The 22,119-nt window shown below is 43.4% G+C and overlaps 1 protein-coding gene across 2 annotated transcripts in view; it reads left to right on the top strand.

Moving 5' to 3' along the window:
* MMEL1 (membrane metalloendopeptidase like 1) overlaps window positions 1–22,119 on the top strand; it is a 469,687-nt gene that overhangs the window by 441,882 nt on the left and 5,686 nt on the right. For both annotated transcript variants that reach the window (XM_069742373.1, XM_069742374.1), the window contains exons 20-21: window positions 8,034–8,099; window positions 8,630–8,725. In XM_069742373.1, the coding sequence (XP_069598474.1) occupies window positions 8,034–8,099; window positions 8,630–8,725 (162 nt within the window). The remainder of the gene's footprint in view (window positions 1–8,033; window positions 8,100–8,629; window positions 8,726–22,119) is intronic.

Below are 22,119 nucleotides of genomic sequence, written 5' to 3'. Positions count from 1 at the left end.
GTGCAGTGCTTCCTGAAAAGTTATCCGGAGTTATCCGACCTGCTCCTCAAAGTGCGTGGACTTTGCGCACATATCCGCCGTTCGCCTGTACACTCCAGCCGTATGCAGACCTATCAGCGTTCTTTGAACCTTCCCCAGCATCGCCTAATCATAGACGTTGCAACAAGGTGGAACTCAACACTGCACATGCTTCAGAGACTGTGCGAACAGAGGCGGGCTGTTATGTTTTTGTGGGAGGATACACATACACGGGCAGGCAGTAGGATGGCAGACATGGAGTTGTCAGGTGTGCAGTGGTCGAAGATTCAAGACATGTGTCAAGTCCTTCAGTGTTTTGAGGAATGCACACGGCTGGTTAGTGCAGACAACGCCATAATAAGCATGAGCATCCCCCTAATGCGTCTGCTGATGCAAAGTTTGACGCACATAAAGGATCAGGCGTCTGCACCAGAGGAAGAGGAAAGCCTTGATGACAGTCAGCGATTGTCTGGTCAGGGCAGTGTACATGACGAGGTACCGGGCGAAGAGGAGGTGGAGGATGAGGAGGATGATGGGGATGAGTATATTTTTAATGAGGAAGCTTTCCCGGGGGCACGGGAAATTGGTGGCGTGGCAAGGCCGGGTTCTGGTTTTTTGAGGGACACAAGTGACGTAGATTTGCCTGCAACTGCCCCTCAACCAAGCACAACCGCAGATTTGACAATGGGAACTTTGGCCCACATGGCGGATTATGCCTTGCGTATCCTCAAAAGGGACACACGCATTACAAAAATGATGAACGATGACGATTACTGGTTGGCCTGCCTCCTTGATCCTCGCTATAAAGGCAAATTGCAAAATATTATGCCACATGAGAACTTGGAACTAATATTAGCAACAAAACAATCAACTCTTGTTGACCGTTTGCTTCTGGCATTCCCTGCACACAGCGCCCGTGATCGTTCTCACACGAGCTCCAGGGGCCAGCAGACCAGAGGTGTTAGAGGGGCAGAAATCAGAAGTGGCGTTGGCCAGAGGGGTTTTCTGACCAGGTTGTGGAGTGATTTTTCTATGACCGCAGACAGGACAGGTACTGCAGCATCAATTCAAAGTGACAGGAGACAACATTTGTCCAGTATGGTTACAAACTATTTTTCATCCCTTATCGACGTTCTCCCTCAACCGTCATTCCCATTTGATTACTGGGCATCCAAATTAGACACCTGGCCAGAATTGGCAGAATATGCATTGCAGGAGCTTGCTTGCCCGGCAGCTAGTGTCCTATCAGAAAGAGTATTCAGTGCTGCAGGTTCAATACTAACAGAAAAAAGGACTCGTCTGGCTACCCAAAATGTAGATGATCTAACCTTCATTAAAATGAACCACAACTGGATTTCAAAATCTTTTGCCCCACCCTGCCCGGCTGACACCTAGCTTTCCTATGAAAAGGTCTTGCCTGTGGACTATTCTGAATGACTTTTCCAATCTCGTAATTTTCTTCACCTGATTGTCCAGCATACGACATGTTTCCACCTCACGAAATGGCCAAACTCCCCACACGGGGTCGTGCTATCGCCACTTTGCGCTTGGACCCTTGAGAGTGCTGTTTGTCTGAAGAGGTGGGTGTGGCCGCTTTTGGTCGACGGCACTGCCACTGGGTCCCTCATAGTACAATAAAGTGTCTCTGGCGGTGGTGGTGCGCACCCAACGTCAGACTCACCGTTGTAATATGAGGGGCCCTGTGCCTGTACCGCCGGCCACAAGCCAGTTCCCCCCCCCCCAGCTCAAACAGTGCTCTACCACTAGCAAAATTATCTCTCACAGCTTCACCAATGTGTAGTCTAGGCGCTGACATCCTTCAATGCCTGGCACTGACAATACCATTGTTTTGACATTTTTGTTATGTTAGGCCTTCGAAGCCTGTCTGCGGTCACTCCTTCCACTAGACTTCCACTGACCAGACCACTGCTGCCCGTGTACCCCTGGAACCAATTTAAAATTGCCTACAGCCATGTGTTAATATTTTAGGCCTTCGATGCCTGTCTGTGGTCACTCCTTCCACTAGGCCTCCACTGACCACACCACTGCTGCCCGTGTACCCCTGGAACCAATTTAAAATTGCCTACAGCCATGTGTTAATATTTTAGGCCTTCGATGCCTGTCTGTGGTCACTCCTTCCACTAGGCCTCCACTGACCACACCACTGCTGCCCGTGTACCCCTGGAACCAATTTAAAATTGCCTACAGCCATGTGTTATTATTTTAGGCCTTCGATGCCTGTCTGCGGTCACTCCTTCCACTAGGCCTCCACTGACCACACCACTGCTGCCCGTGTACCCCTGGAACCAATTTAAAATTGCCTACAGCCAGCCCAATTTTTTTATTTTAGGCCTTCGATGCCTGTCTGCGGTCCATTCTTTCAACTACTACTACACTGACCAGGGCACTGCTGCCCAAGTACCCCTGGAACCAATTTAAAATTGCCTACAGCCATGTGTTAATATTTTAGGCCTTCGATGCCTGTCTGTGGTCACTCCTTCCACTAGGCCTCCACTGACCACACCACTGCTGCCCGTGTACCCCTGGAACCAATTTAAAATTGCCTACAGCCATGTGTGATTATTTTAGGCCTTCGATGCCTGTCTGCGGTCACTCCTTCCACTAGGCCTCCACTGACCACACCACTGCTGCCCGTGTAACCCTGGAACCAATTTAAAATTGCCTACAGCCATGTGTTATTATTTTAGGCCTTCGATGCCTGTCTGCGGTCACTCCTTCCACTAGGCCTCCACTGACCACACCACTGCTGCCCGTGTACCCCTGGAACCAATTTAAAATTGCCTACAGCCAGCCCAATTTTTTTATTTTAGGCCTTCGATGCCTGTCTGCGGTCCATTCTTTCAACTACTACTACACTGACCAGGGCACTGCTGCCCAAGTACCCCTGGAACCAATTTAAAATTGCCTACAGCCATGTGTTAATATTTTAGGCCTTCGATGCCTGTCTGTGGTCACTCCTTCCACTAGGCCTCCACTGACCACACCACTGCTGCCCGTGTACCCCTGGAACCAATTTAAAATTGCCTACAGCCATGTGTGATTATTTTAGGCCTTCGATGCCTGTCTGCGGTCACTCCTTCCACTAGGCCTCCACTGACCTGTCTACTGCGGCCCGTGTACCCCTTGAACCAACCTAATAAAATATTTAAAAAATTAATTTGATTATAAAAAATAAGATCGTGTTGAGATCTCAAATGCAGACATTTTAACAATCAAAACAAACACACAACAAATATCTGGAACTGTACTACAAAGGTCCAACAGCTACAATTTCTTTCTCCTGCAAGAAGTTAACTGAAAGTTTTTTGGAGTTGTTAACACAGATATGGCATCCACCGAGTGTTGTCCTGTCGCGTCTCCTTTAAATTATTTCCAATAAGATGTTAAACTATTAATTTAATAAAATCAATAATTAAAAAAATAATTGAGTAAGTCAAAAGCACATTGCAAATAAACATTAATTACAAATCAAGAAGCATGGCGCGTCCGAGGGTGAGTAGATACCGAATAAGAATATAATCACCCTCGGACGCGCAATGCTTATTTACAACAGCCTTCCTTCCTAAGAATCAGCCCTTCCGTGGTGTAGAGAGAGGTTGTTGTTACACTCCAAGGTGTTCCCCAGGTTGCCTTTCCTGAGCTTCGATCTTCATGCTCTCGTTTAGTAGGTGTCGGAAAGTAGGCTGCATTAGGCCTAAAAAATGGGGAATGGGGTGGAGAGAGATGGTGTGTTACACTCCAAGGTGTTCTCCAGGTTTCCTCGCCATTGCTTCGATCTTCCGACTCTCGTTTAGTAGTTGTAGAAAACTACACTGCATTAGGCCTACAAAATGGGTATCGGGTGGAGAGAGATGGTGTGTTACACTCCAAGGTGTTCCCCAGGTTTCCTTGCCATTGCTTCGGTCTTCCGACTCTCGTTTAGTAGTTGTAGAAAAGTACACAGCATTAGGCCTACAAAATGGGTATGGGGTGGAGAGAGATGGTGTGTTACACTCCAAGGTGTTCCCCAGGTTGCCTTTCCTGAGCTTCTATCTTCAGGCTCTCATTAAATTGTGGTTAAATGGAACAACTGCATTTGGCGTACTAGTTGGTTTGGGGCCTACTATCGGTGTCTGCCACTCCTTGCTGTTCTCCTGGTTTCCTGTCCTGAAATTCCATTTTCAGCCTCTCGTTAAGTAGTTGTTAATGTTAGACTGCATTTGGCCTACTAGTTGGGTTGGGGCCTACTATCGGTGTCTGCCACTCCTTGCTGTTCTCCTCCACTGAACAAAGCTGTGCCGCCTGTTTACTACGGTTGCCAATTTTGAACTGCATTTCGACTACTTACTGATTTGGCCCTACTCTCTGTGTCAGCCTCTCATTCCAGTTGTCCTCCACTGCAATGCCCCCTGGTTATTCCTGTGTTACCAATTTTGAACTGCATTTAGCCCACTTTATTCTTTGGGCCTATATCTGTGTTTCCACTTCATCGTGCCCATTGCCCAGCCAGTGATAGATGAGTCTGCTGGTACATTGACCCATAACGCAACATTCCCCGTGCACGCTACACAACAACATTGTGACCCTGCTGAAAGTCAGGTTGCTCTTCCCGCATACCATACCACCTTACACGGGGACAAAGAGGAAGGTGCAGATGAAAGTGCAGGTTCCTTCATCAGGTGGGGGGAGGAATACTAGTTGGCGACGTCACTGGCACAGGGCCTCTCATAGTACGCAAAAGTGTTGCTGCCGGTGGGAGGCGCCCCCGCCGTGCAAACACACCGCTGTACTTTGAGGGGCCCTGTGCCAGTGCCAATGCCAACGAGTGGGCCCCCCCTGCTTGCTCAGGATCACAGCACTTGCAAAGTTGAAATACTTACCTCTCCCTGCTCCACTGCCGTGACGTGGTCCAGATTTACTGGGCCCACTAATTACTTGAACCAGCCCTACCCCCCACAACTTTAGCCAAATGACCCCCAATTTCAAATGCCTTCCAATTATTTTAAGGTAAATTACGCTTGACAAGCTTCATTAAGAAGAATGGATGGTTTTGACATTAAAATGGGCACTCTAGGTGTTTTCCTGGCCCCCACTCACTGCCGACTATGCTGCCCCATTGACTTGCATTGGGTTTCGTGTTTCGGTCGATCCCGACTTTACGTCATAATCGGCCGATTTCACTCGACCCGACTTTGGACATAGTCGGGTTTCGCAAAACCCGGCTCGACTCTAAAAAGGTCAAGGTCGCTCAACTCTAATTACCACCAGTCAAAAAATTACCAGTTGGTGCAGTAGATTCTAAAAAACCAACAGACAGCGCACTCATGATCTGCATGTTTTTGAGTCTGTGTATTAGAATAATTAATTGAAAACCGGCTGTGTTCAAAATAATAGAAGTGTGGACTTCAATTAGTGAGATCAATCATGATGATTGAGATGTGGAAGAAAATGGAAGACCACCAGAATGGCAAAGGCTCAGCCAATGATCATCTCTAGGATGATCAAAGACAGTCTCAAGTTACCTGTGAGTTCTATGACAGTTAGAAGACGCCTGTGTGAAGCTAATCTCTTAGTAAGAAGTCCCTGCAAAGTCCCTCTGTTAAGAAAAAAAGACATGTACTGAAGCTGATACAATTTGCCAAAGAACACATCAACTGGCTTAAAGAGAAATGGAGAAATATTTTGTGGACTGATGAAAGTAAAATTGTTCTTTTTGGGTCCCAATGCCACAGACAGTTCGTCAGACGACCCCCAAACTCTGCATTCAAGCCACAGTACACTCTGAAGACAGTGAAGCCTGGTGGTGCAAGCATCATGATATGGGCAGGCTTCTCTTACTATGGTGCTGGACCTATTTACCGCGTACCAGGGGTCATCGACCAGTTTGTATATATTAAAATACTTGCAGAGGTCATGTTGCCTTACACTGAAGAGGCTATGCCCTTGAAATGGTGTTTCAACACAACAACGACCCTAAATACATCAGTAAATGAGCAGAATTTTGGTTCCAGTCCAATAAAAATGAGGATATGGAGTGGTCAGCCCAATCCCCGAATCTTAATCCGATAGAAAATTTGTGGGGTGACACCAAAAATGCCATTTCTGAGGCAAAGCCAACAAATGTCCAAAAATTGTGTGATGAAGTCCAAGCATCCTGGGCTGGAATAACAGGGGACAGGAGCCAGAAGTTGGTTGACTCTATGCGACATAGATGTGAAGCTGTTCTAATAAACTGTGGGTGTTCAACTAAATATTAGGTCAATGATTCACAGGAATGTTAAATCGTCATAAAAAAATAGTACACATTGTGAGTTTGCAAAGACAAATGCAGACACTGCTATTTTTGTTTTAAAGGGAACCTGTCACCCCGTTTTTTCAGATTGAGCTATAAATACTGTTAAATAGGGCCTGCGCTGTGCGTTACTATAGTGTATGTAGTGTACCCTGATTCCCCACCTATGCTGAGAAATACATTACCAAAGTCGCCATTTTCGCCTGTCAATCAGGCTGGTCAGGTCGGGCGGGCGTGTTCACAGTGCTCTTTTCTTCCCCAGCTTTACGTTGGTGGCGTAGTGGTGTGCGCATGTCCAAGTTCCGAATTCCCTGCGCCCACGTGAAGACACAGCGCGCGATCTGCGCTGTCATCCCTTTCATCGGTGGGGGCGGCCATCTTCCTGGGGCCGCGCGTGCGCAGATGGAGTGCTCTGCTGCACGGGGCTTCAGGAAAATGGCCGCGGGATGCCGCGCGTGCGCACAAGAGATCGCGGCGGCCATTTTCCCAAAGCCGAGTTTGCATCTATTTAACAGTATTTATAGCTCAATCTGAAAAAACGGGGTGACAGGTTCCCTTTAACAGCCCAATGTTACTGTTTTGTTATTTTCTGTAAAGTAGTTAAAAATTATATATATTTCTCTTCATGTTTTGAATGAGAAAACAGTGTGCAATGTCCCAGTGCTGGAAATAACAACTAGTATAAAGATTTTGTGATTAACTCGTGTTTTGAACACTCTGCTATTATTTTGAATACTACTGTATACAGAAAGAGATAAAATCCTCTATAAATCACTTTTGAGGCCACATCTTGAATATGGGATCCAGTTTTGGGCTACACATTTTAAAAGGATATTCAGAAGTTTGAGTCAGTTGAAAGGCTGCAACTAGATTATTACGAGACATGGAGGCCTCTCATATGAGGAGAGGTTGGAAAAGGTGGGCTTCTTTAGCTTAGAAAAAACCGCCTCAGAGGAAATCTCAATTACATGTATAATCAGTACAGAGCACTGGCACATGACTTATTCCTTCTTAGGACACTACTAAGGACCAGGGGGCACTCATTAGAGGTGGAAGAAAAGTGATCCCGGCAGCTACACAGGAAAGGGTTCTTTACAGTTAGAGCAGACTGTGGAATGCTGACCACAAGCGGTAGTAATGGCAGACACTATAACAGCTTTAAAAAAGGTCTGGATGCTTTCCCCACAACAAATAACATTGTGGGCTGTAAATAATCTAGTGATAGAGAATGTATAACTGGTTGAGAAAGGTTGAACTCGATAGACCTTAGCATTTTTTCAACCTATGTAACCTTGTAACTATACGATTTGTTACTTTGCAATATAATACTAAATCAATAGTGCAAGGTGGTTGGGTACTTTTCTATAGTATTTATTGACAAAGTTATCCCACTGGAGCATGTGCTATAAGTAGAGAATATGAAGGTGATTAAATGGGTTAAAATTTAAATAAAATACTATTTTTAATCATATTTCTTTAAAAAAAAAATATATATATATATATTAGTGTGGTTTATTCCTTAGTCATGTATGAAACTAATCCAGAGCAACAAAACCAAGAGTTGGGGTAGTGAAAGGGAAAGTCTTGCTTTGCTTTGCCTGTTTACCGATCCGTCGACCAGAAACCTTTTATTAGAGCATCAATATAATGTGTGATTTTAGAAAGATGACAAGTCTTTTTAGAAGACATAAATGATATAAATTCATGATTTCTCATTTTTTAGGTAAGCGGTGTCATTACCCTAGGAGAAAATATTGCAGATAATGGCGGAGTCCGACAGGCTTACAAGGTAAACCATGATGAGGTGTTTTTTTTTTTTTTCTTCAACCCTGTTATTGCCGGTGGAAATGGATGGAGGATTACAAAGTTCTGACATTGAAAGGTCACAATAATTAATGTTCTTCATGGTTTTTATGAAGCGACTCACTATTTAATGTGGTCAAATCTGCAATCTTTCATGACGAGTTAGTTACAGCGTCAGCCTAATCATGCAGCTGGCGAGTTCGGGTCTCTGTATATTGGTCATTTTTATTTTTTATTTACTTTTGATCGCCAGCAAGAGTTTCCTTTGTATATTAAGGACGTAAGTCTATAGGGTGGAGGTATTACTTGAAGCTCCTGGGCCCCAATACAAACTAAAACTTAGGTCCATTGCACTCCCGAGAATTACTGCTCTAAATATTACTCTAAATACAAGACAACTACTCACCAAAAGCATAAACATTTACTGATGGGTTGGCCATAGATGACCCCGGTTATAGAGTCTTTAGATTTGATGACAATGGTGTAGATGATTACATCTTCATGGTTGACTTATAGGCATATCTGAAATGGGTGGAGAGACACGGCAAAGAACCCAGGCTCCCCGGACTGGACCTGACGCACAAGCAGCTCTTTTTCCTGAACTTTGCACAGGTGATCTTTTAAACTTTTTGCAGTACTGTTCATATAACATAGGCTATAGATATTATCATTTAGTAAAATAGTACTGGTTAGAAATACTTATTTCATATTACTAGAAAGTGCTGTTAGTATAACATGGGGTATTGATGCCTATTCCATATCACCAGGCAGTACTGTTACTATAATATGGATGATACCTTGTTATTCCATATTGCTGGGCAGTAGTATTGGTCTAAAATGGGTTTTAGATACTTTTTTTCCATTTTATAAATGAAAGCTATTAGTACAATTTCAGATATTGTTACTTTTTTCATGTTGTGTATTGTTGGATAAATGTAGGTAATTGTTATATATACAGTGAGGAAAATAAGTATTTGATGCACTGCCGTTTTTGCAACTTTTCCCACCCAAGAATGGAGAGGTCTGTAATTTTTATCATACATACACTTCACTTGTGAGAGACAGAATCTAAAAATAAAAAAAGAGAAAATCACATTTTATAATTTTGAATTAATTAAATTGGATTTTATTGCATGAAACAATTATTTGATCGCCTACCAACCATCAAGAATTCTATCTTTCACAGACCTGTTCGTTTTTCTTTAAGAAGCCCTCATACTCTGCACTCATTACCTGTATTAATTGCACCTGTTTGAACACATTACCCATATAAAAAACACCTGTCCACGCACTTAATCAACCTCTCCACCATGGCCAAGACCAAAGAGTTGTCTAAGGACACCATGGACAAAATTCTATACCTATACAAGGCTGGCAGGTGCTACAGGACAATAGGCAAGCAGCTTGGTGAGAAGGCAACAACTGTTGGCACAATTATTAAAAAATAAAAGAAACAGAAGATGACTATCAATCTTCCTTGGTCTGGGGCTCCATGTAAGATCTCGCCTGATGGGCTTAAGATGATTTTGAGAAAGGTCAGGTATCAGCCCAGAACTACACGGGAGGACCTGGTCAATGATCTGAAGAGAGCTGGAACTACAGTCTCACACATTATCATTGGTAACATACTACTCTGTCATGGATTAAAATCCTGTAGGGCACGCGAGGTTCCCATGCTCAAGCCAGTACAGGATGATCCAGAGGAGGCATGGGAGAAGCTAATGTGGTCAGATGGGACCAAAACTGAACTTTTTGGTATCAACTCCATTTTCCGTGTTTGGAGGAAGAAGAAGGATGAGTACAAACCCAAGAACACTGTCTCAATCATGAAACAAGGTGGGGGAAACATCATACTTTGGAGGTGCTGTTCTGCAAAGGGGACGGGACAAATGCAACATATTGGAGGTAGGATGAATGAAGTCATACATATATTGTGAGATTTGGGCCAACAACCTCCTTCCCTCACTAAGAGCATTGAAGATGGGTCGTGGCTGTTTTTTTTTTAGCATATCAGTGACCCAAAACACACAGATAGGGCAACTAAAGAGTGGCTCTATAAGAAGCAATTAACAGTCATAGAGTGCCTGAGCCCATCTCCAGGCCTGAAGACAATAGAAAATCTTTGGACGGAGCTGAAACTCAATGTTGCCCAACAGCCCTGAAATATGGAAATGATCTGTATGGAGGAATTGGACAAAATCTCTGCTGCAGTGTGTGTGGAACACCCATCAGGACCATGGGGTACTCGGTACCGGGTCCGGTCTTTAAAGGGATGTGTCACAGCTGCAGTGACCCGGTCCATGGCGTTGGGCACCCATGTTAAAGGGATGGTCTTTAAAGAGGTTAGTTGAATAATAAAAGTTTGTGACACCACCTGTGGTATTCGGTTAGGGGTGACCGACACTGCTTAAAAGGGTCCACTGGGGTGATGTTATGGCAGCAGGGATGGTATGGCTTCCCACAGGTGAAGCTGGGTCACCAGGGCTCCTGGTGTAATAGGTGAAGATGGAGGTAGGTGGTGTAGTAAGAAACGGAGGGCACAGGGTTGCAGTCTCTACCTCTTTACTGTATGATTCAGACAGCCACAGTCCAGGGTACCGGATCACATGTGCTGGTGGTAGTCTGGCTGCAACAGGTAACTCGAGCCTTTTTACAGGATGTCTATCACGACCCAGGGTCTATCTGTTACTGTGTCCTTGGGTGTTAATGGTGGACAGGTAACTTGAAATCTAGCTGTCCGCCTGTTTCTGCCATGGATTTCAAAAACCTGACCTGCACATCCAAACATAGACTGAGTGTGAACAGGTGCTGAACCCAGAGTCGCCAACTCGTATATAGTTAAGTAAAAAGGGCAGCACACTGCAGCGCCAAAACATGCAAACTTGAAAACACGAAATTTGAACTGCATTACTGCACTAGAAATATGAAAAATGAGAGCTTTTAGCGCATAAAAATGGCCATATTTATGTGTACCTCGTAGCCACTTTACGGCATCTCTCTTATACGAGGTCCTACGCTTGACCTACCTCATTGAGAATAAACGTCTCCATCTGAACGGGTACATGTGAAACCTCTTCTTGGACTCAAATTCTCACTCTCTGTGGAGGGGTATTAGACCTACTATAATTAAAACACCTGTGGCTAGGAGGCGGGAGTGCACGATCAGAAGGCTGGAGAATACATTTCAAAAACCTGACCTGCACATCCAAACATAGACTGAGTGTGAACAGGTGCTGAACCCAGAGTCGCCAACTCGTATATAGTTAAGTAAAAAGGGCAGCACACTGCAGCGCCAAAACATGCAAACTTGAAAACACGAAATTTGAACTGCATTACTGCACTAGAAATATGAAAAATGAGAGCTTTTAGCGCATAAAAATGGCCATATTTATGTGTACCTCGTAGCCACTTTACGGCATCTCTCTTATACGAGGTCCTACGCTTGACCTACCTCATTGAGAATAAACGTCTCCATCTGAACGGGTACATGTGAAACCTCTTCTTGGACTCAAATTCTCACTCTCTGTGGAGGGGTATTAGACCTACTATAATTAAAACACCTGTGGCTAGGAGGCGGGAGTGCACGATCAGAAGGCTGGAGAATACATTTCAAAAACCTGACCTGCACATCCAAACATAGACTGAGTGTGAACAGGTGCTGAACCCAGAGTCGCCAACTCGTATATAGTTAAGTAAAAAGGGCAGCACACTGCAGCGCCAAAACATGCAAACTTGAAAACACGAAATTTGAACTGCATTACTGCACTAGAAATATGAAAAATGAGAGCTTTTAGCGCATAAAAATGGCCATATTTATGTGTACCTCGTAGCCACTTTACGGCATCTCTCTTATACGAGGTCCTACGCTTGACCTACCTCATTGAGAATAAACGTCTCCATCTGAACAGGTACATGTGAAACCTCTTCTTGGACTCAAATTCTCACTCTCTGTGGAGGGGTATTAGACCTACTATAATTAAAACACCTGTGGCTAGGAGGCGGGAGTGCACGATCAGAAGGCTGGAGAATACATTTCAAAAACCTGACCTGCACATCCAAACATAGACTGAGTGTGAACAGGTGCTGAACCCAGAGTCGCCAACTCGTATATAGTTAAGTAAAAAGGGCAGCACACTGCAGCGCCAAAACATGCAAACTTGAAAACACGAAATTTGAACTGCATTACTGCACTAGAAATATGAAAAATGAGAGCTTTTAGCGCATAAAAATGGCCATATTTATGTGTACCTCGTAGCCACTTTACGGCATCTCTCTTATACGAGGTCCTACGCTTGACCTACCTCATTGAGAATAAACGTCTCCATCTGAACGGGTACATGTGAAACCTCTTCTTGGACTCAAATTCTCACTCTCTGTGGAGGGGTATTAGACCTACTATAATTAAAACACCTGTGGCTAGGAGGCGGGAGTGCACGATCAGAAGGCTGGAGAATACATTTCAAAAACCTGACCTGCACATCCAAACATAGACTGAGTGTGAACAGGTGCTGAACCCAGAGTCGCCAACTCGTATATAGTTAAGTAAAAAGGGCAGCACACTGCAGCGCCAAAACATGCAAACTTGAAAACACGAAATTTGAACTGCATTACTGCACTAGAAATATGAAAAATGAGAGCTTTTAGCGCATAAAAATGGCCATATTTATGTGTACCTCGTAGCCACTTTACGGCATCTCTCTTATACGAGGTCCTACGCTTGACCTACCTCATTGAGAATAAACGTCTCCATCTGAACGGGTACATGTGAAACCTCTTCTTGGACTCAAATTCTCACTCTCTGTGGAGGGGTATTAGACCTACTATAATTAAAACACCTGTGGCTAGGAGGCGGGAGTGCACGATCAGAAGGCTGGAGAATACATTTCAAAAACCTGACCTGCACATCCAAACATAGACTGAGTGTGAACAGGTGCTGAACCCAGAGTCGCCAACTCGTATATAGTTAAGTAAAAAGGGCAGCACACTGCAGCGCCAAAACATGCAAACTTGAAAACACGAAATTTGAACTGCATTACTGCACTAGAAATATGAAAAATGAGAGCTTTTAGCGCATAAAAATGGCCATATTTATGTGTACCTCGTAGCCACTTTACGGCATCTCTCTTATACGAGGTCCTACGCTTGACCTACCTCATTGAGAATAAACGTCTCCATCTGAACGGGTACATGTGAAACCTCTTCTTGGACTCAAATTCTCACTCTCTGTGGAGGGGTATTAGACCTACTATAATTAAAACACCTGTGGCTAGGAGGCGGGAGTGCACGATCAGAAGGCTGGAGAATACATTTCAAAAACCTGACCTGCACATCCAAACATAGACTGAGTGTGAACAGGTGCTGAACCCAGAGTCGCCAACTCGTATATAGTTAAGTAAAAAGGGCAGCACACTGCAGCGCCAAAACATGCAAACTTGAAAACACGAAATTTGAACTGCATTACTGCACTAGAAATATGAAAAATGAGAGCTTTTAGCGCATAAAAATGGCCATATTTATGTGTACCTCGTAGCCACTTTACGGCATCTCTCTTATACGAGGTCCTACGCTTGACCTACCTCATTGAGAATAAACGTCTCCATCTGAACGGGTACATGTGAAACCTCTTCTTGGACTCAAATTCTCACTCTCTGTGGAGGGGTATTAGACCTACTATAATTAAAACACCTGTGGCTAGGAGGCGGGAGTGCACGATCAGAAGGCTGGAGAATACATTTCAAAAACCTGACCTGCACATCCAAAGATAGACTGAGTGTGAACAGGTGCTGAACCCAGAGTCGCCAACTCGTATATAGTTAAGTAAAAAGGGCAGCACACTGCAGCGCCAAAACATGCAAACTTGAAAACACGAAATTTGAACTGCATTACTGCACTAGAAATATGAAAAATGAGAGCTTTTAGCGCATAAAAATGGCCATATTTATGTGTACCTCGTAGCCACTTTACGGCATCTCTCTTATACGAGGTCCTACGCTTGACCTACCTCATTGAGAATAAACGTCTCCATCTGAACAGGTACATGTGAAACCTCTTCTTGGACTCAAATTCTCACTCTCTGTGGAGGGGTATTAGACCTACTATAATTAAAACACCTGTGGCTAGGAGGCGGGAGTGCACAATCAGAAGGCTGGAGAATACATTTCAAAAACCTGACCTGCACATCCAAACATAGACTGAGTGTGAACAGGTGCTGAACCCAGAGTCGCCAACTCGTATATAGTTAAGTAAAAAGGGCAGCACACTGCAGCGCCAAAACATGCAAACTTGAAAACACGAAATTTGAACTGCATTACTGCACTAGAAATATGAAAAATGAGAGCTTTTAGCGCATAAAAATGGCCATATTTATGTGTACCTCGTAGCCACTTTACGGCATCTCTCTTATACGAGGTCCTACGCTTGACCTACCTCATTGAGAATAAACGTCTCCATCTGAACGGGTACATGTGAAACCTCTTCTTGGACTCAAATTCTCACTCTCTGTGGAGGGGTATTAGACCTACTATAATTAAAACACCTGTGGCTAGGAGGCGGGAGTGCACGATCAGAAGGCTGGAGAATACATTTCAAAAACCTGACCTGCACATCCAAACATAGACTGAGTGTGAACAGGTGCTGAACCCAGAGTCACCAACTCGTACATAGTTAAGTAAAAAGGGCAGCACACTGCAGCGCCAAAACATGCAAACTTGAAAACACGAAATTTGAACTGCATTACTGCACTAGAAATATGAAAAATGAGAGCTTTTAGCGCATAAAAATGGCCATATTTATGTGTACCTCGTAGCCACTTTACGGCATCTCTCTTATACGAGGTCCTACGCTTGACCTACCTCATTGAGAATAAACGTCTCCATCTGAACGGGTACATGTGAAACCTCTTCTTGGACTCAAATTCTCACTCTCTGTGGAGGGGTATTAGACCTACTATAATTAAAACACCTGTGGCTAGGAGGCGGGAGTGCACGATCAGAAGGCTGGAGAATACATTTCAAAAACCTGACCTGCACATCCAAACATAGACTGAGTGTGAACAGGTGCTGAACCCAGAGTCGCCAACTCGTATATAGTTAAGTAAAAAGGGCAGCACACTGCAGCGCCAAAACGTGCAAACTTGAAAACACGAAATTTGAACTGCATTACTGCACTAGAAATATGAAAAATGAGAGCTTTTAGCGCATAAAAATGGCCATATTTATGTGTACCTCGTAGCCACTTTACGGCATCTCTCTTATACGAGGTCCTACGCTTGACCTACCTCATTGAGAATAAACGTCTCCATCTGAACGGGTACATGTGAAACCTCTTCTTGGACTCAAATTCTCACTCTCTGTGGAGGGGTATTAGACCTACTATAATTAAAACACCTGTGGCTAGGAGGCGGGAGTGCACGATCAGAAGGCTGGAGAATACATTTCAAAAACCTGACCTGCACATCCAAACATAGACTGAGTGTGAACAGGTGCTGAACCCAGAGTCGCCAACCCGTTCAGATGGAGACGTTTATTCTCAATGAGGTAGGTCAAGCGTAGGACCTCGTATAAGAGAGATGCCGTAAAGTGGCTACGAGGTACACATAAATATGGCCATTTTTATGCGCTAAAAGCTCTCATTTTTCATATTTCTAGTGCAGTAATGCAGTTCAAATTTCGTGTTTTCAAGTTTGCATGTTTTGGCGCTGCAGTGTGCTGCCCTTTTTACTTAACTATATACGAGTTGGCGACTCTGGGTTCAGCACCTGTTCACACTCAGTCTATGTTTGGATGTGCAGGTCAGGTTTTTGAAATGTATTCTCCAGCCTTCTGATCGTGCACTCCCGCCTCCTAGCCACAGGTGTTTTAATTATAGTAGGTCTAATACCCCTCCACAGAGAGTGAGAATTTGAGTCCAAGAAGAGGTTTCACATGTACCCGTTCAGATGGAGACGTTTATTCTCAATGAGGTAGGTCAAGCGTAGGACCTCGTATAAGAGAGATGCCGTAAAATGGCTACGAGGTACACATAAATATGGCCATTTTTATGCGCTAAAAGCTCTCATTTTTCATATTTCTAGTGCAGTAATGCAGTTCAAATTTCGTGTTTTCAAGTTTGCATGTTTTGGCGCTGCAGTGTGCTGCCCTTTTTACTTAACTATATACGAGTTGGCGACTCTGGGTTCAGCACCTGTTCACACTCAGTCTATGTTTGGATGTGCAGGTCAGGTTTTTGAAATGTATTCTCCAGCCTTCTGATCGTGCACTCCCGCCTCCTAGCCACAGGTGTTTTAATTATAGTAGGTCTAATACCCCTCCACAGAGAGTGAGAATTTGAGTCCAAGAAGAGGTTTCACATGTACTCGTTCAGATGGAGACGTTTATTCTCAATGAGGTAGGTCAAGCGTAGGACCTCGTATAAGAGAGATGCCGTAAAGTGGCTACGAGGTACACATAAATATGGCCATTTTTATGCGCTAAAAGCTCTCATTTTTCATATTTCTAGTGCAGTAATGCAGTTCAAATTTCGTGTTTTCAAGTTTGCATGTTTTGGCGCTGCAGTGTGCTGCCCTTTTTACTTAACTATATACGAGTTGGCGACTCTGGGTTCAGCACCTGTTCACACTCAGTCTATGTTTGGATGTGCAGGTCAGGTTTTTGAAATGTATTCTCCAGCCTTCTGATCGTGCACTCCCGCCTCCTAGCCACAGGTGTTTTAATTATAGTAGGTCTAATACCCCTCCACAGAGAGTGAGAATTTGAGTCCAAGAAGAGGTTTCACATGTACCCGTTCAGATGGAGACGTTTATTCTCAATGAGGTAGGTCAAGCGTAGGACCTCGTATAAGAGAGATGCCGTAAAGTGGCTACGAGGTACACATAAATATGGCCATTTTTATGCGCTAAAAGCTCTCATTTTTCATATTTCTAGTGCAGTAATGCAGTTCAAATTTCGTGTTTTCAAGTTTGCATGTTTTGGCGCTGCAGTGTGCTGCCCTTTTTACTTAACTATATACGAGTTGGCGACTCTGGGTTCAGCACCTGTTCACACTCAGTCTATGTTTGGATGTGCAGGTCAGGTTTTTGAAATGTATTCTCCAGCCTTCTGATCGTGCACTCCCGCCTCCTAGCCACAGGTGTTTTAATTATAGTAGGTCTAATACCCCTCCACAGAGAGTGAGAATTTGAGTCCAAGAAGAGGTTTCACATGTACCCGTTCAGATGGAGATGTTTATTCTCAATGAGGTAGGTCAAGCGTAGGACCTCGTATAAGAGAGATGCCGTAAAGTGGCTACGAGGTACACATAAATATGGCCATTTTTATGCGCTAAAAGCTCTCATTTTTCATATTTCTAGTGCAGTAATGCAGTTCAAATTTCGTGTTTTCAAGTTTGCATGTTTTGGCGCTGCAGTGTGCTGCCCTTTTTACTTAACTATATACGAGTTGGCGACTCTGGGTTCAGCACCTGTTCACACTCAGTCTATGTTTGGATGTGCAGGTCAGGTTTTTGAAATGTATTCTCCAGCCTTCTGATCGTGCACTCCCGCCTCCTAGCCACAGGTGTTTTAATTATAGTAGGTCTAATACCCCTCCACAGAGAGTGAGAATTTGAGTCCAAGAAGAGGTTTCACATGTACCCGTTCAGATGGAGACGTTTATTCTCAATGAGGTAGGTCAAGCGTAGGACCTCGTATAAGAGAGATGCCGTAAAGTGGCTACGAGGTACACATAAATATGGCCATTTTTATGCGCTAAAAGCTCTCATTTTTCATATTTCTAGTGCAGTAATGCAGTTCAAATTTCGTGTTTTCAAGTTTGCATGTTTTGGCGCTGCAGTGTGCTGCCCTTTTTACTTAACTATATACGAGTTGGCGACTCTGGGTTCAGCACCTGTTCACACTCAGTCTATGTTTGGATGTGCAGGTCAGGTTTTTGAAATGTATTCTCCAGCCTTCTGATCGTGCACTCCCGCCTCCTAGCCACAGGTGTTTTAATTATAGTAGGTCTAATACCCCTCCACAGAGAGTGAGAATTTGAGTCCAAGAAGAGGTTTCACATGTACCCGTTCAGATGGAGACGTTTATTCTCAATGAGGTAGGTCAAGCGTAGGACCTCGTATAAGAGAGATGCCGTAAAGTGGCTACGAGGTACACATAAATATGGCCATTTTTATGCGCTAAAAGCTCTCATTTTTCATATTTCTAGTGCAGTAATGCAGTTCAAATTTCGTGTTTTCAAGTTTGCATGTTTTGGCGCTGCAGTGTACTGCCCTTTTTACTTAACTATATACGAGTTGGCGACTCTGGGTTCAGCACCTGTTCACACTCAGTCTATGTTTGGATGTGCAGGTCAGGTTTTTGAAATGTATTCTCCAGCCTTCTGATCGTGCACTCCCGCCTCCTAGCCACAGGTGTTTTAATTATAGTAGGTCTAATACCCCTCCACAGAGAGTGAGAATTTGAGTCCAAGAAGAGGTTTCACATGTACCCGTTCAGATGGAGACGTTTATTCTCAATGAGGTAGGTCAAGCGTAGGACCTCGTATAAGAGAGATGCCGTAAAGTGGCTACGAGGTACACATAAATATGGCCATTTTTATGCGCTAAAAGCTCTCATTTTTCATATTTCTAGTGCAGTAATGCAGTTCAAATTTCGTGTTTTCAAGTTTGCATGTTTTGGCGCTGCAGTGTGCTGCCCTTTTTACTTAACTATATACGAGTTGGCGACTCTGGGTTCAGCACCTGTTCACACTCAGTCTATGTTTGGATGTGCAGGTCAGGTTTTTGAAATGTATTCTCCAGCCTTCTGATCGTGCACTCCCGCCTCCTAGCCACAGGTGTTTTAATTATAGTAGGTCTAATACCCCTCCACAGAGAGTGAGAATTTGAGTCCAAGAAGAGGTTTCACATGTACCCGTTCAGATGGAGACGTTTATTCTCAATGAGGTAGGTCAAGCGTAGGACCTCGTATAAGAGAGATGCCGTAAAGTGGCTACGAGGTACACATAAATATGGCCATTTTTATGCGCTAAAAGCTCTCATTTTTCATATTTCTAGTGCAGTAATGCAGTTCAAATTTCGTGTTTTCAAGTTTGCATGTTTTGGCGCTGCAGTGTGCTGCCCTTTTTACTTAACTATATACGAGTTGGCGACTCTGGGTTCAGCACCTGTTCACACTCAGTCTATGTTTGGATGTGCAGGTCAGGTTTTTGAAATGTATTCTCCAGCCTTCTGATCGTGCACTCTCGCCTCCTAGCCACAGGTGTTTTAATTATAGTAGGTCTAATACCCCTCCACAGAGAGTGAGAATTTGAGTCCAAGAAGAGGTTTCACATGTACCCGTTCAGATGGAGACGTTTATTCTCAATGAGGTAGGTCAAGCGTAGGACCTCGTATAAGAGAGATGCCGTAAAGTGGCTACGAGGTACACATAAATATGGCCATTTTTATGCGCTAAAAGCTCTCATTTTTCATATTTCTAGTGCAGTAATGCAGTTCAAATTTCGTGTTTTCAAGTTTGCATGTTTTGGCGCTGCAGTGTGCTGCCCTTTTTACTTAACTGTTTCTGCCATGGGGCATGAAGTTACCCCTACAACCTCGGTCTTCCGGCTACCGGTATATGCGTATATGCACTCAGCATGGAGGAAGTTCAGTCACAAATTCTCTCTCCAGTTCTTCAATTCGCCTTTCCACCTTCCTCCTTTCAGTCTCTTCTCAGGAGCTGCAGAATCACTCGTCTGCATAGCCCCAGCTTTCCTTCCTCACTCCTCGCTCTCCTCTCACCAACTGACTAACTCTCCTCAACTGCCTAGCAACTGCCTAGCAACTGACTCCTCCTCCCGACCAGAGAGAGCAGCTCCCATGAAGTTGGCTGTAGAGCTCCCCCTTCTGGCCTGGAGTCAGAACGGTGTTGTATGTGCTGAATACCTATTAAAGGGATCCTTCCTCGCTTCCAAGCATGACATCACTCTTCCCGTGAGGAAAGAAATGCCACTGTAACAACCAGATGCTTGGGTTGTTACATGTGCAAACTATGTCAAGAATTACAGCAAACAACCGACCACTGTAATTGCAAAGGTTTTGGGACCAAACATTGTTCTGTTTTTCTATTGTATCAAATACTTATTTCATTCTATGAAATGCATGTTAATTACTGTATGTAAAAATCATACTATCTGATTTTCTGGATTGCTTTAAGATTTTGTCTCTCACAGTTGAAGTGTGCCTACAATAACAATTACAGACCTCTCTATTCTTTGTAGGTGAGAAAACTTGTAAAATCAGCAGTGTATCAAATACTTATTTTCCCCACTATATATTGTAGAAAAGCAGCTCGCAGAATCCTGGATAGAAGATGCTGGGAAGGTTAATAGGACCAATATATGGGTCCAGATTTGTAAAGAATGATTAGCTGAGATGGGCGGAAATAGTCATTCTCACCCTCCAATCCAGGAGGTGCAGCTGGTTTTAAAGGGCAGCTGAGCTGTTAATTCCTTGTCTGGCAGTATAGTTGTAAATACTCAGTATTTGGGTGTAGGTATGCAAGGTGATGGACCTGTGTAAGTTGCTTAGACTCTGCAAGAGGCCAAGTTTTGGGCTTTGAATACTGGAGCTTCTGAACCGCTCTGTTTCTAATACTGCTGTATTGACTCTGAACTCTTTGTTTTGTTAATACTTTCTGCTGGAAGTTTATGGCATTAATAAAACATCCTGTTTGGACTAGAAACTGCATGCCTGTGTGACCGCTACAAATGAGTTGAATCCCTAAATATAAATATATATATTGTATATACACACATTGTATACATGTATATTATACAAATGTTCTATATTACTAGACTGCACTATTATTCTACTATTGATTGCATTTTTTTCAATATCACGAGGGCAGTACTGCTGCTATAATATGGGTTAATGGGTTATGAACACCTAATATTACAACGTAGTACTATAAGTATAGTATAGAGTATTGTATTACTTACTCCATATTACTTGGCAGTACTGATGGCATAATGTACGGTTTTGTTACTTATAGAGTCCTGGCCGAAAGTGTTGGCACGCTTGAAATTGCTACAGAAAATGAAGTACTTCTCACAAAAAATTATTAGAATTAAACATGTTTTGTTTGCAGATGTTTATTTCCTTTGTGTGTTTTGGAACAACACAAAAAAAACTCAAAAAAGGCAAATTGGACATAGCTTCATACAAAACCCCAAAAATGTGCCCGATAAAATTGTTGGCACCCTCAACTTAACTCCTTTATGACCTATAGGTACGTCATAGGTCGCCTCCCAGTTTGATGCGGACTTCGGCACTGAGCTTGCTTGTTTTCTGGAACATGACAGCTGATTTCATCCTCTTCCCCGCATTCCTCTTGCACCTGTTCTCCCATAAACTTTGTCCAAATACCTATCAAGGTTGAATAAAGGTCTTAGTTTTCACAGCATTTACCCAATCAGTAAATGGCATAATGAGAAAAAAAATCAAAACATCAGAATTACATTTTTTTGATCGCCGCAACATTGCAATAAAATGCAATAACAGGTGATCAAAACATTGTATCTACCCCAAAAGAAAAAAATGCCAGCTTGGCATGCAAAAAATAAGCCCTCCCGCAGTTCCAGATTTCAAAAAATGGAGACACTACCGCTCTCGAGAAATGGAACCTTTTTTTTCTCGCAAACTTTGGATTTTTCTTTCACCACTTATGGTAAATAAGAAAGAGCATATACATATCTGGTCTCTTCAAACTCAATGACCTGGAGAATCCTAATGAAAGGTCATTTTTAGCATTTAGTGAACATGATAAAAAAAGCAAAAAATATTTATGGAATTACACTTTTTTTTGCAATTTCACTGCGCTTGGAATTTTTTTAGCATTTTCCAGTATACTATATAGTAAAATCATTGGTGTCAATCAAAAGTACTACTCTTCACGCAAAAAAACAAGCCCTCACATGGCCATTTTGATGGAAAAATAAAGAAAAGTTATGGCTCTGTGAAGAAGGGAAGGAAAC

This window comes from Ranitomeya imitator, chromosome 10, assembly GCF_032444005.1.
Source record: "Ranitomeya imitator isolate aRanImi1 chromosome 10, aRanImi1.pri, whole genome shotgun sequence".
NCBI lineage: Eukaryota > Metazoa > Chordata > Amphibia > Anura > Dendrobatidae > Ranitomeya > Ranitomeya imitator.
The sequence above is the reverse complement of the archived record's forward strand: the minus strand, read 5'-3'. Positions and strand labels throughout refer to the sequence as shown.